Source organism: Sarcophilus harrisii, chromosome 5 (assembly GCF_902635505.1).
Source record: "Sarcophilus harrisii chromosome 5, mSarHar1.11, whole genome shotgun sequence".
NCBI classification, from domain to species: Eukaryota; Metazoa; Chordata; class Mammalia; order Dasyuromorphia; family Dasyuridae; genus Sarcophilus; species Sarcophilus harrisii.
The window spans coordinates 204,151,942-204,167,421 of record NC_045430.1 but is presented as its reverse complement, the minus strand read 5'-3'; the positions used below and the strand labels follow the sequence as shown (position 1 = coordinate 204,167,421).

General features: G+C 36.4%; 1 protein-coding gene across 3 annotated transcripts in view; it reads right to left on the bottom strand.

Moving 5' to 3' along the window:
• DPP6 (dipeptidyl peptidase like 6) overlaps positions 1–15,480 on the bottom strand; it is a 1,318,691-nt gene that overhangs the window by 974,218 nt on the left and 328,993 nt on the right. The window contains exon 1 of one of the 3 annotated variants that reach the window (XM_031941253.1): positions 11,274–11,656. The exons of the other annotated variants lie outside the window; for them this stretch is intronic. Coding sequence (XP_031797113.1) covers positions 11,274–11,501 — 228 coding nt within the window. The 5' untranslated portion in view covers positions 11,502–11,656. Of the gene's footprint in view, positions 1–11,273; positions 11,657–15,480 lie in introns of those variants that run through there. 3 annotated transcript variants of the gene reach the window in all.

The window sequence follows — 15,480 nt, the reverse complement described above, 5'->3', positions numbered from 1 at the left end:
TAATCTCTGCTATTTCCTAGCTATGTTACGTTAGGTAAATCATTGAAACTCTCTTATCTTCAATTTCCTTATCTGTAAATTGAAAGAAGGGGACCAAGTTATCTTTATGGTTACTTCAAATTCTAAATCCTATAATTCTAATTCCTCATTCAGTTTTACAAATGAGAAAACTGAAATCTAAAAATATACTGTTTTGCTAAGGTTACAAAGCTAGTTTAGTGATACTGCCTTTTGTTTATCAATTAGTTGTAAACTTATTTCCATCTACTGCATATAATTTAAATAAAATATATTCACATGTATACATATGTGTGAATACCTTTATGTTTATTTGTTTATTATATGCCTTTGAGTAGCTAAACTATATTGTTTCATATCGCTAATTGTCATCTACTATATAATAATTTCCTAGAAACAACTCTTACACATACTAAGAAATAAATGTTGGATTAAACTATAAAAAAGTTGTCCAAAAAGTATTTGGAATAAGAATTAGTTGGAACTCTAGCTGGAACTCTACCAACCAGAAATCCAATGTCTACAGTCAGATGAGAACTGATTTACATAATGATGACCCTCAGGCTCTGCAAGTTCTGTGTCTCTCCTCTGAATAATCAACCATTCCCTTCTATTCAGTATGGTTTTTACCTTGAGTTGATTTTATTATACTTTTATTCTTAGAAACTTATTCATCAATGTATGAAGGACTAGCTTTGGATAAAATTGTGAAGTAGGTAAAATTGTCAGTGCTCTCCCTCAGACATCCCTCCTTCCCATGACTTCTCTCTTTTTGTCACCTAAACCTAGCTAGCTCCTTTTTTTCATCTAATTGTAATGTAATCCCTGATAAAATGTTAATAGCAGCTTAAAGTGTGACTTGTACCAGGGTTATTTGCATTTTAAAAGAAAGTGAAAAGATCTTCAATTTATAATGGTTATACTTATAATGGTATACTTTCAATTCTTAGAAGGTCAATGATGGTGTTGTTATTTTGGTGGGTAGGAGGATGAGAAAGGACTTGATGACAAATTTCCTATAGATGGCAGAGATCTGAACCTCTTTGTAAGGCTAGTGACATTTGTAGGGCTTATAATTACTAATTTTTACATTCGTTTAACTAGAATTCCCCATTGTTTTTTAACCTTGCTACACAAGATAGTGTTTTTTATGTCTGTAAATAAATGCCTCATAGTAACATAAAACACTGGAAAACCCCAAAACTTCGAAAAGTAAATCTAAGCCAAACATTCTCAGACTTCTGTGGTCATTATAATATTTAACTAAACTTCTTTAGTCTGTTACAGTGATCAGAGTATGTCATCACATAAAGGCATATATTCCTATATGTGAATTATCAACATCATGATGATGATGGTAATGATATGAATACTTAGATTATTTTTTAAAAGTTCATAAATTATAACAGCCTAAAGACTGAATTAAGAGGCAGGAAAGTAAAGTAGAAATCACTGGAAGTCAGAAATCCTGAATTGGATTCAAAGACAGCTAGCTGACTACTCTGAAAAGTATGTCACATATGATATTCCTATTCAGGTTTCAGTTGAAAAAGATGGGTTGATTCCTTTCTAATTCAGAGATTCTGTAATGTTGTAAGTCCCAACTCTGCTCCCAAAATCAGTTGTAAAATGATGGTCAGTGGTGAGGCTTTAGAGCTACAATAGGCCTTTTCAGGGTAAGTCAGCCTCAAATCTCATCTTTCAGAGGAAGGACTTTAAGGTCAGAAAGCAAAAATGACACTCAAAAGGCAGGGATTCAAAGAAGATTCTCTGCTTCCACATTTAGGACTCCTGTTCCATGATTCGATACTTGCCTCATTTAATTTTTTCAGAACTCATTCTCTTCATCTGTAAATTGAGGAAGCTGGGTAAGATGGTTCTTAAGATTGTGCTAACTTTAAAATTCTATATTTCTATTAAAAAACAAAAGTTCTGCAAAACAGATGGTTCTGGTGCTACATATTACAAATTCTGATAACAAAAAATAAATTTTCTTTAAGAAAGTAAATAAAATAATTAAATCATTACAGTCTCAAATGGAATCAAACAATAGCATTTTGCTTGGGAATTCAATGCCTTTAACACTTAATGCATTAGGCAGAATATAGTTTTAAAAGGATTACTACGATTATCATTTTTATATTCAAAGCCTTATGAAAGGGATCAATATTGTACATTACATGGAAGCATTTCTCATGCATTTGATTAATGCATTGTTATCATCAAAGTAATTAAAAGGAACAGGGTTATACACAATCAGCATGTACATCTTACTCAGCACCTCCTGGCAGTTGCTTGCAAAAATTAAACTCATTAATCATTGTGACTCCAAAGAAGAGAAAGCTTTGGAAAAATGAAAAAGCTCTATTTTATGGAGGAAAAAATGTCTAAAGCCAACATCTAGAAAAACTCCTGTCCACTTTATAATATAAGAACATTAATCTCAAAAGGGAAAATGAGGTTACTCCATTGCCACAAAATATAAATTAATATTCTGCTATTACAATATTCTAGAGTTCCTTAGATCTGCAGGTAACACAGACAAGTAAATTACTTTGGAAGTGTGCATCAAAGACAATAGGAAAAAAGAGACTCTGAGAAATCTGTTTCCAGACTTCTCTGTAACCTTACTATTCGCCTGCCAATTATGGAGAAGAATTGAGAGTTCAGGCTTTGGCTTCAGACAGTATTTCTCTCTTTCCTCCCTCTCAACAGGTAGTGTGCTTTTACCAACAAAATGAAAAGTTGATCCCAATTTTCAGTTATAAAAGTTTAAACATAATGATTTCAGAAAAACATCAACTTACAAATGATCCCCAAAGACACCATAATGTAATACATTGAGCAAAATCAGGATACATTATATTGCTAGTAATGATTTCAATGTAACTATAGTAGAGGACGTTATCAAACATAAGTATGAATAGAAAAACAAGTCAGTTGGCATAAGACTGAGAAAATGAGGAATAATTCAAAGAATACATTGATAACAAACACAAAAAAACAAGTAGATATATATATGCATATTTACATATATAAATGCATGCAAGTATGTCTATGTACATGTAGATGTATATATAAGTGTGTGTATCTACATATACATACATCTATGAATATATACACATACATGTATATCTATAGCTATAGATGTAATTTCACTTTTACCATTCTGCCTCTTAATTCAATCATGTTTTATAGGTCAATTCATGTTTTATAGGTTTTTTCTTCTTTATAAATTTATATATACATCTTATATATACATAAATAGCTTTGACCATAAAAAAGTGGAGAGATATTCATGTAAGAGAAATGGTATTTTTGAAATTAAAGAAAAAGAAATAGATCAGGAAAAAATGTTTCAAGTTAATAAGACAAATAAAACCCTGTCATACAAAATCTATTAAGATTGGCACATATTGATATAAGTAACAATATAATTTTTCTCTTTGTATCCTCAGCATGTGACACATAGTAAGCACTTAGTAAATTCATACTTCCCAGGATAGCAATGATGAAAGGACATTAATATTGTCAATAAATACATGAAAAAGTTCAAAATTGTAAATAATCTGAGAAATATAATTCAAGATAATCTTAAAACATTCATAGACCTTTTACTTACTGAGCTAAAAGACTGGAAAATTGATAAATTATAATATTTGTAGAGTTATGAAGAAATAAATATTCACAAACTTCTGATAGAACTACAAAAGTGCAAATATTCTGGAGTGTAGCGAGAGAGTATCCAATAAGGATAATAAAACCAATCATATCTTTTAACCCAATGGTTCTATTGAAGGCTAATATCATCATAAGAAAAGAATAAGAGAAAGATCTTCTATAGATCCTCTGCAGAGAATTTATGAAAAAAAATATGATGCCATTTGAATAGGGTGAAAAGGAATGGAACTGTTGAAATCATTGTCCTGACTGCATTACTCACATTTGGGAAATCCTGAGTCTATTCAATATTTAAGTAAATAGGAAAAAATGTGTTAAGTTAGATTTAAGGAAACTCAATATATGCAAATTTGTATTTACATATACTATAAATTAGGGGTGATTATTCATTTCACAATTATTATACTACAGTCATTTCTATAGTTTGTTATATTAAAATGTTTCAATGTGCAAAAATTTGATTTACTCCCAACTTTTCAGGAATATAACTACAGAGTAAAGCAGAACACAACTATACATTTATGCCATACTGTTATATGAATAAACAACTTGTTTTTTTTTTCCTACCATATAAGGACAATATATTTTTCAATAGCTACTGAATTAAGATGAGAGAGAGAAAAATATGTGTAAGATAATAGTCCTTGCTCTTGAGAAACTTATAATCTACTTGAGGAAACCAGGTATTATCATGTCTAAAATTAATTATTAACAAGGCATTTAATACTAATTCAAAACAAAATAGAAAAAATATCATAAGGTCACTATTAGTATTTTTAAAACAGCACTTTATTGTTAATGCTCAAAAATTCTAAAAGAGAGAGATTGCTTCAGGATAGGTTAATAATGAAATGTTTTATAGAAATGTTAGAATTGAGTATTGATAGATAGTTAGGACTTAGAAAGTTGGAGATATTATAGGAAATATTTTCCAGGTAAGCTATAAAATGGGGATGTGAAAGGGCAAGTAGTATTCAGAAGATCATAAATGAAGTTGTCAGGTTTGGGGAAGATTAAGAGATAAATTTTATACTGGAAAAGAAGGACAGGACTAAATCATGGGAGGCTTTGAAAGCCAGCCAAAGAGTTCAGGCTTTATTGCATAAGCAATAAGAAGCCACTAAAAGTAGTTCTGGTTCTGGGCAGAAAAAAGATATTATCAAAGTCCTATTTTTAAAAAAATAGATATTAGTTGGTGCATAGACTGGATAGGAAGAGGAATTTGAGACAAGGAGAAAAATATGTTATTTTAACAATTCGGGTATGACGCAGTAAGAGCCTGAACTAGATTGATAGAAATACAAATGGAAAAAAAAACACAACAGGTTTAAGATATATCTGTGATAGAATGGATAGAATTTGATCATTTATTTGCTATAAGAATAGAGGAGGAAGAAGTAAACGGAAGAATTTATGGTGATGCCATGGATTTTAGCCTGAATAATAGGAGGGATAGCAATAGAAAGAACTGAAGTAATGAAAGAGGGGTTGGCTTTCAAGGAAATAAGAGTAATTTCATTTTATATGTGTTTAATTTAAACTAATTTCAAGTCACCTAAGTGGACATTTTGATAAGATATGATATCAATGCTGTGTAGAGAGTTGAGAGATAGATATAGAAATTTGGTAGCTACTTGTACATAAGTAATATTTAAGATTGGAGTCTATATGGGATCTCCAAATAAGTAAGAGTGTAGACAGAGAAGAGAGTAAAATTGATTACATAAACTTATGGAATCTTGTGTTTTAAGATCAGGAAAAGGAAGAGGCATCTCAATGAAAAAGGCAAAACAAAAGATGCTTAGACAGATAGGATAATAACTAGGCAAATATGGCATTGTGAATGTCATGGGAAAAGAGAATTTAAAAGGAAGAGGTAGATAAATGCTATAGTAGACCAAAGAGAATGAAGATTGAGAAACGACTTATGTTTCATAAAATTAGCAGGTCATTTGGTGATATATAGGATTATAATTATAGAACAGTGAGAGAAGTAGGGTCTGGATTACAGGGGGTTAAGGAGAGAATGATTGGTGAGGAAATAGAGACTGGAAAAGACTGAAGATTCCAGAAGAGGGTGGGAGGAATAATTAACCAAGATCATAGTAGTGATATGCTAGGATTAGATCAAGGGCAAAGGAAGGACAGATTTAAACATAGCGTTGAAGTTATATCTTTTCTTCTTTTCTTCTTTAATACAGGCAAAACTAAAAGAGAATAAACTCATACAAATATTAAAGGCAGAAAAGATGGAATGTAGGCAACTTCATGCATGAAAAACCTCCATGTTTTCTACAAAGAGATTATGTTATAAAGTAATGTCAGTTAGGTAGTGCAGTAATTATAGTGCCAGGCCTGGAGTTAGGAAGACTCATCTTCCTAAGTTCAAATCTGGCCTCAGACACCAGTTCTATGACCCTAGGCAAGGACTGTTTGTCTCAGTTTCTTCATATGTAAAATGAACTGGAGAAGAAATGGCAATCTGCTTCAGTATCTTTCCAAGAAACCCCCAAATGGGATCATGAAGAGTCAGACAACACTGAAAAACTACTACTAAACAACAAGAAACATGAATAGTATTGAAGAAGTGAGAAGAAATTTGCAGTACCATTTTAGGAAGTTTGCTAGAGAATTGATGAAGGGTAATAAATATTGAAGTAGTAAAAGACCAAATGAAAGGGAAAAAAAATAGAATTATAAGAGGGTAATTCACTATAGTTCTATGACTTCTTCCAGTATTATGCTGCATCTCAAATGCAGGAATAAAGTGGATAAAATGAGGATGGAGAAAATTAGGGAGAAGCTAAGGGGACTAGGGAATCTCTGATATTATTGAAGGCCTTGTGAAGAGACTAATTATGGTCACTTGGCCAAGGCAAGCAAAATCAAAAGAGAGCTAATTGAATTAGCCAATAAATTGTGGGGAAAAAGGAAAGACTTGTTTGTTTAGAGAGAGATCGTAAAATAGAAGATAAAGAGATTGTGGCCAGAAAGGTAGGGTATGGAAGGTTTGAAATTTCTATATCAAATTATCATCTTATGATTATGAGTATAGAAGGCCTCTTAGCTACTGATGTAGAATAGATTAGAAGATCTCTGAAGCCCCATATGCAATGAAACAAGTAGTTAAGGGATCCAAAAAGCTATCAAAATTGATGAAAAAATATGGGCAAGTTAGGAGGATCCCGAGAATGGAGATGGAGAACAGATTAGACAGCAGCAATATTAATGGTAAATCAGTAAGTGTTTGACTAGCTCATTTTAATGTCATATTTAAATAGAATATTAAGTTACTATATACTATCCATGTTCCCTCCTCCAAAGGGGGAAAACATGAATATGAAGAGATGGGTTTTTACTAATAACAGTCTATGGGTTGTGCCTCAAAGAGAGACTAAGAAATGTTTATCAGTGTAAATTTAAAGATATCATGTTCTGCTTAAACATTTACAATTTCTGTGTCTCAATTGAGGTGGATCTTGATTGATTTTATATTTTAAAAGTTAATATATATTGTATTACAAACTAACACAAACTAAACATTTTTTAAAAGACAACTTCTTTTAAAACTTATATAAGACTTAACATGTATTGGTCAATCTGATATTGGGGGGAGAGGATGGAGGGAAAGAGGGGAAAAATTGGAACAAAAGGTTTGGCAATTGTCAATGCTGTAAAATTACCTATGCATATAACTTGTAAATAAAAAGCTATAATAATAATAAAAAAAACTTATATAAGACATTTCTCCTAGTTCTGGAATATTTGATGCTTTCCCCAGAAAGGGGTTCAAGTGTTTTATTTTAAAATGAAAAGAAGCAGCCCAGAAGAAAAACATATGAGACAGCAAAGAGACCCTAGCTATCCTTTTTATATTTCTAATTGAAATCTTTACAGCTGAGATGTGGTCTTCACCAAAAGGGGATATCCTCTGAAAATACTGGCTCTTAATTATAATTAGTAATAACAATGAAACCATCATTGGAAAAAATTGCAAGATAATCTTTTTTTTTTCCATTTCAAATGTATTCTGTGCAGGCAGATAATATATTGCCAATTAATTATTCTTCCTTCAACCTTTACACTTCATTTATCTATGCTTGCCCTTGTGGCTACCTTACTCTTTTTTTGTTTCACTTGAGAAAATGCACACACACACACACACACACACACACACACCCCTGGTCCAGAACTGCATTCATTTGTCTTTGGTGTGCAGGAATTTGAGGAATTGGGGAGACCTTTTTTGTTTTAGTTGGAGAAAAAAACTGTTCAGGAGAAAAGAAAGAAACTCATTATGTGTATAGTGATCCCAGTGATCAAGGTCAGAAAACTGCTTTGGAGGATTGCTGAACTGCTTGCAGTGAGGGACAGGCCACAAAAGAGCAATAAAGCTTCCAGCAAATTGGTTCAGACTTCTTTGATGAATGTGACAAAGATTTAGTGGGCTGGATAGGGAAGAGAGCTCCCTTCAGCACCTGAGATAGCTAACAAGTGACTTTTGCAATTTTCTAATCAAATATGGAAAAAATGACAATACTTTTAAAATTTCTGCAACTGTTGAATGTTGCCCCCCCTCCACCCACAGAAACATATGTAAAGTGTTGGATGTTAAAATAAGGATGAATAAACATTTACAATTTCCCCAACTTCATTTAAAAAATCAATTAAACAATTTCTTGGATTCTTGCAGGATGTCTTTTTTTTTTTTTTTTTTTTTTAAAGCTGTGAATCACCTTGCTAATACTGAATGTAAAGGGAGAGAAAGATTCAAAATAATTAAGGCCCAAAGAGGCAAGCAATACCATGTTATGTTTGTGAAAGTATAAGAGTTTATTCTCATATTTTAAAATTTCTTTAAAGAGAAAATTTTCATTACTTTGATCCCTTTTCTTAAAGACTGGGATGAATCCCTGGAGAAATGCAAGTAATGCTTTTGAAGAGATAAATTGAATCTATCCATCTCTAACAGTTTAATGTGCTACATTTAATTTGGAGGTGGTGACATAGTTGAGGGGGAAATGCTCTAGAGCATTAGCTTAACTACATACTGGAAAATGAATCTGGATTACTATATGGGCTGCATATACTGAATACATTGTTATGCATTGGCCATACACATCAGACACTTGCATGAACAGATAGATCTACAATTTTATAAACATATATATAAGGCCCACAAAAGTACATGCCCTTTATATTTCTCTGGGGTAAAAAATGCACATCAACTACTCGACCTTACACTCTTAATGACTTAGTTAAAGGTCTATCTGTGAGTCATATCAACAAAAATCCTTTTCATGTCTTAATTTCCTTATTTGTTTCTCAGTCCAACCGGTTTGATGATCTGAGAAACAGTTCCAGACATCTGTGATATTTAAAAGCAGGGAATGTATGCTTCAAGCAGCTAAAAAAAATAAAATAAAATAAATTTAAAAATCAGAGCTGAGAAAATGTCTGATAGGAAATCCAGAAGCCAGTGTCTTTGCTTTGTCCTAGCGACACCTAGAGTCTACGGGGATGAAATTTCACAAAGGATCCTTTCCTGGTGCCTGTCACACGTTCCTGGCTCTGGCAATATAGTTCCAAATTTAAGCCAGACTCAAGAAAACCAGCGTCTACGGAGAAATCTGTCTGCATTGCAGCTCAGTTACCTTGTCTCCCCCTTCCCAATCCTGCCCCCCCCCCTCACTAAACCACTGTTATCTTTAAGTCTTACTTTTTCTACCCACTACTCCCTCACCCCATTATTAAAGGGCTGTTAGTCGGCGACCCAGATGACTAAGAACTCGTTCACATCCCTTAGGACGCAGCTAGCCAGGGGGGAAGACGTTTCTTAATGAAGGGCTTTGGGAAATGATCCAAAGGAAAATTCTTATGCAAGGTCGGAGCTTACATCTGTTTTTCTTATTTTCTGTCTTATTTTTTTTTTTCACGCACACATTTGATCCTCAAAAAACAAAACAAAACAAAGAAAAACAAAACGTACTTCTACCTTTTTTGAAGAAAAGAACTTTATTTTTTTTAAGCGACAAGCAAAACCCAGAGCTCCCACAGTGTCTTAACAAGACCAGCCTCTCTAGACCTGTCTAGGCCTCAAGGCGAGTGCCCCCGGTAACCTACCATAAACTGGAACTCGTAAATTGAGGCAGATTGCAATCTAAGACCTGAAACTTCTCTTGGCAGCAAGTGCATAGGATGCCTCGGTAGGGAATTTGGAGTGCATAAAATGACTTCGGGGAAACTAGAATTGGGGCTTCCAGTATATGCTGTGATCTTTAGTTGACACAGAGGTACAGGACAAGAGAGACTGAAAAAACAAGCACAGATACTATAATGCAACACTTCACGCAGCAAACATAGGTAGAGTGGTCACAGGCTTAGCAGACACCAGCGGGACTAGAACGTTTGATGTATTGTCTGGGCTGGACTTTCCCTCCTCACATAAAAAAAAGAAAGAAAAAAAAAAAAAGAAAACAAAGAAAAAGAAAAAGAAAAAAATCAGAAAAAAAATGATATCACTCCTCCTCCTCTTCCCTTGGGAAGCATACAGTTCCCCCCCCCCCCCCCCCCCCCCCCCCTCTCGCCACCCGCCATCCCATCACACACACCCCATCAAAGCCCTGGAAGGGATCGATGTAAGGTGGTTTAACTCTCCAATCTATCAGACCCAGCAGCGGGGACGGCAGCAAGTGCCCTGCGTGAGTCATTCGTTACTAAGGCAATATGCAAATCCAACCTTTGAAACCGCGGAAACGTGCATGTGGAGAAGTTTTCACTTAATACGATCTAATGTTGAGTTGTCCGTCCAAGGCAAAGAAAAGGGGTGAGTACCAGAGGTATAACCTATCTACGGAGCACGCGTTGAGCTCTGGGGCAGCAGACCAGAGCAAGGCTGGATATAGAATTCTGGTCCCGAAAATAACAAACGATGATCATTTAAAAATAATAATAAAACAGAACCAGACACCAGCATCATCTGAAAGAAGTGAGTAGAAGAACGGGATACTGTCTATATTCAAGAAGTAAAGAAGGGTCTGAGGGAGGGGGAAACAGAGGGGAAAAACAGAATCCACGACTTCATCATCCAGGAGACGTAAAAAGAAGGAAACACACACACACACACACACACACACACAAACTTAAAGGCAGAGACAGAGCCGTGGCCTCCCTTCAGAAGACTACACTGATATGGTTTAAAGAATAACAAACAAAATCAACCCACTAACTCACAGCAGGGCTCATGAGAGCGCCGGAAAAACATAGACACACTAGCCAAACTCCTGGCCCGACGTCGCTGCCAGGGACCCATTGCCAGGGGAGGGGATGACCGATATACTGCACAAGGATGACATTTGTGGGAGCTCCGGGGAGGGGAAGGGGGAGGAGAGAGAAATAGGAGGAAAGAAGGCGTGGGGGGGGGGGAGACAAGAAGGAAGGAAGGAAGGAAGGATGGTTGGTTTAAACATTATAAAGAAGGTACTCTCAGAAAACGCATATCGTAAGCTAGCTTTTCAAAAGCCACCGCCACCGCCAACACAGCCACAGTCACCAACAAAGAAAGATAGTCTTACATCTTCCTCTTCACAGTCATTCCGGGGCTGGTACTGGAACCGGGGCCGGCCGCCTGCGCCATGGTCTTGGGGTGCCGACGGCACCGGGGGCCGGGGGGACTTCCCCCCAGCCCCACTGCTTTCTTCTTCAGTGCCCTGGCCGCCTAGAAGATGACTTGCCTCGGGGGGAATCGGGAAAGACCGAGAGGTGTTGATCTTGCCTGTGAATCTCTGGTAGAGCGAAGCCATCAGTCAAACGCTCAATAGCTTTTTCTTTTTTGTTTTTTCCTCTGTCTTTCTCTCTGACTATCTCCCTCCCCCCTCCCCCCACCCCCCAAAAAAAGAAAAACCAGGAGGCCGTTGCTGCTCCCTACAGCATGCCACACTGAAGTCACCGCTGGGCTTCTCTCTCTCTCTCTCTCTCTCTCTCTCTCTCTCTCTCTCAGCACATCTAAACAAGGAGGGGGGGCTGATGGATATGTGTGTTTGGTTTCTTTTTTTTGCCTATCCCGTTGCAAGTGCCCTAATCAAAGGGGAGGGGGCAGAATAAGGGAGGGAAAATGCCCGGGCTCCAAGAAATTTGGCACCATCTAGAGCCCAGAAAACATCCAAAGCCAGTCTTCACGCTGTTCCTCCTCCTCTTGGTTCCCCCACACCCTCTCCCCCTGGAGTCTGCCTTGACTCCTTTCCCCTAGTTCTCGCACTCCTTCTCTTAGTCCTTTCTCCTGTCCCCTCCACGTCCCCCCCCCCAATATTCCTCCTTCTCTCCCCCTCTCCCCAATCTCTGCTGGGATAATGGCGCCCGGGTGGTTCGGAATTCAGTGGGGGAAAAGAACACGAGCAGAAAAGAAGAAACCGTTCGGAAAGGGTGGAGTAGGGTCAAGGGACCCAAGAGGCAGCTCCTGGGGGCCAGCTTTCAGGGGCGCTTCAGGATTGGGCAGCGGCACAACACCCTCTGAGGGCGCATACCAACAGTGTGCAGAGAGAAGCAGAGGTTGCTGAAAGCATGCGTGTAAGGGAGGGAGATATGAATTTGAGGGAGATATGAATTTGGGGAAGAGGGCGGTGGGAAACTCAGAGGAGAAAGAAGAGGAAGTGGAAGCAAAGCTGAAGTAGGAGCCCACATGCAAAGCACCTTGGTTTGCTCGCTTATTAATCCCCTCCCCTCTCCCTTTCATTTCCCTTTTCTGTCCGAAGAGGTGCTCCTCCTCGTTTTGCCCGGGGGAGGGGAGGGGGATTATACAGAACTTATAGCAACAACAAAACCATCTAATTTTACGAGAGAAAGAGGTGGAATGGGTAGAAAAGAAGATGGGATTGAAGCACGGGAAAGATCACTTGTAAGGAGGAAGGAGTTAATGGGGAAGCTTCTGGAGACGTTACACATGAATCAAGCTGGGTTGCTAGCAATGCCCTAACTTCTCGATCCTTTACCGAGGAACGGGAAACGGGGGGAAAATAAAGCGATTCTTTCTAAGTGCTTTAAGCTCAGAAGGTAAGGCCCAGTTTAATATTTTGAGGCAATTCTATATAATGCTACCCACTCCATCTCACCAACAACACAGCAGAATGATTTGTTTCCCTTATGTCCCCTTCCATCCACTCTATAAAAAGGGTACGGGCTAAGATGTGGGGAACCAGTAACTTTTATGATGCTTATATCGTAAATGAGGGGGAGGGATAAAAGAATGCAAGCGAATTCCACCTTTCAGGGGTTTTGTATTCATTCATTTTTGCTGCATTAAAACGTGCTTCAGCGCCCCTGTGTGGAAATAAACTCAAACTATTCTTTGCAAGATTCAACAGCAAAGCAAGAATTTAAGCAAAACATTCAGGACTGCTTTGTGTGTGCTCTCTTTTCATCTTTCTCTCTGTCTCTCCCTCTCTCTCTCGGCCTCCTTTCCCCTCCCTCTCCCTTTTCCTTCTGCTGTCCCTCGCCTCTCTTTTCTTCTTTTCGGTGGGTATTATGTTTATTCCTGTTTTCCACCCTTTTCATTTCTTTCTCCTCTTTCCCCTTTTCTCTACTTTCATGGAAGGCTTTTTAGGCCCTTCACTACTCCTCCACCTGCACTTCTTTATTTATCAAGAATAGCACTCCTCTGTCCAGGGTTCTGAACCTGTTCTTTGAGCTCCTTTTCACTTTTACAGTGTAGAAAAAGAAAGCTCTACAACTTTCTGTTGAGTTCGTAATTCTCTAAGGTAGAATAATTAAATCCATCCCATTTACCCTCACAAATAGGTTCCAGTAGAGAAGGCTTTGTCATTTAGTAGTGGTGGGTCTGTTTTTCGTCAGTTTCTATAACAACTGAGTAAGTTTCTGTTTCAAAGATAAAAGGCAGAAACTGGGATTCCACAGACAAAGCTATAGATTCTGTACTTGGGCCCTGGATATCAGAAGTACAAATGGATCACTGATTTCACCTGGATGGGGAAAACTGTCCTTCAATTCTGAGCCTGGAAGGGAAGGTACTCAATTTTCTGTCTTGATGAGTAGTAGTACTCAGATCCAGATGGAAAACCTACACATCTCTACTTTATCTCCTACCTAATCCAAAGTCTGTAGCAAGCACATGTATTTGCCATATTTGAAAATATACTCATCTTGGAAAATATAGATTGGGATCCTGTCACTTCAAACAAGTCACTTCACTTCTATGAGTAGATCTTAATTTCCTTATCTATACCTTCAAAGAAGCTATGGGGAAACTAATTCTTTAAATTATATGTAAAATGCATTGTTGCTATTAACCTTAACATTTAATCTGAATATTTGTGACCAAATATTCCCTTTTACAGTTTTCATCTTGAAAGAGGATTGGAAATTTATTCTTTTTAAAACTACTTCACAATTGTAAAAATAAATTTCTCAGTTGTTAAAAATGTAATGAAGTTTACTTATGGACCAAAGACCGACAGCTTCTAAACCACAGAAGTTGAAGGATATCTTCATTTTTCAAATTTATTTTATTGTTCATGTTTTCAAAACAGGGCTTAAAAAGTCATTAAATTTAGATGAAAAGAAAATCCTCTCCTTTCAGTTCTGACCAGGTCTCCTCTGGATGAAGGAAGGACACCTGGTGCCTTTCCTAACAGTCTTGAAAGAAATTTCATGCTGAGTTCCCTGAAGCCCAAAGACTCTGACATTTTAGTAAATATCAATGTCTAAAAGTGACACTTGGAAAAACATATACATAGAAAATGCATACTATATAAGTTATTATGTATAGTATTAAAGACTTTACTTAGACTATAGCAGATAACTATATATTGTCTAAAATCTACTTCCATAATATATAGAACAGTCATTTGTTTTCAGTGGCAAAAAAAAAAGAAAATACTGTCTATTTTAATTGCCTAAGTCATATTCTCTACCTAGCCTATCTTCTGCTCTACTTCTCCATTTCCCACTTACTCAATCTTATGAATTACCACTGAGTTGTTCAGACACTTCTTCATTGACCTCACTTCCATCTGGAATTAGGGAAGAAGGGAACAACAGCATCAGGAGCTGCGTGAACAGGTAAAGTAATTGAGAAATATTTTTGAAGGGGAATCAAAAGATGTAGAAATAATATTTATTTAAAAAATTTCAGCCTTAAAATTTTTTTAAAAAGTCACTTAACTTACTAACAACCCAGTGAACTAGAAAAAAAGGTTAAAAAATGAGAGGGTTGGAAGGATAAAGTCATTCACTAGAAAAATCAAGTTTTCAAATAACAAAATAACATAGAACAAAAGCAGATATCCAAACAAAAATAGATATCCAAAGAAAACTCATCAGCTTAATGGGAAGTTTTTATCAGAAATCCCACCAATCATCAGTAGTGTGTGATGCAAGTCCACACTAAAGGCTTCCTGTGATCTTCTAAAGAATGACCTATGCTTAGTGTTTAACTTACATAAAAACATACAGAACTACAGAGTCCAAATGGAAATCACTTATCTTTAGAAGCCTGAGGGCTTCTAAATAGAAAATCAGCAAATTGGTTATTATTTTAAGCAGGAACAGTATTTTGTCCTGTAATCAAAATTAAATGCAAGAGGTAAGATCTTCCAGAAATTCACAGCATGAAATTTAATGCTCATGATACATCATTAATCACAGCCAACCCCACTCCCCCAATTCAACCTATTTCCATATATAGTGTGGTAAAGAAAAAAAAAATATCAGATTTAGATTCAGGAGAGACTGGGATTCAAATCTTTTTTTTTTTTTTTTTTAATTTTA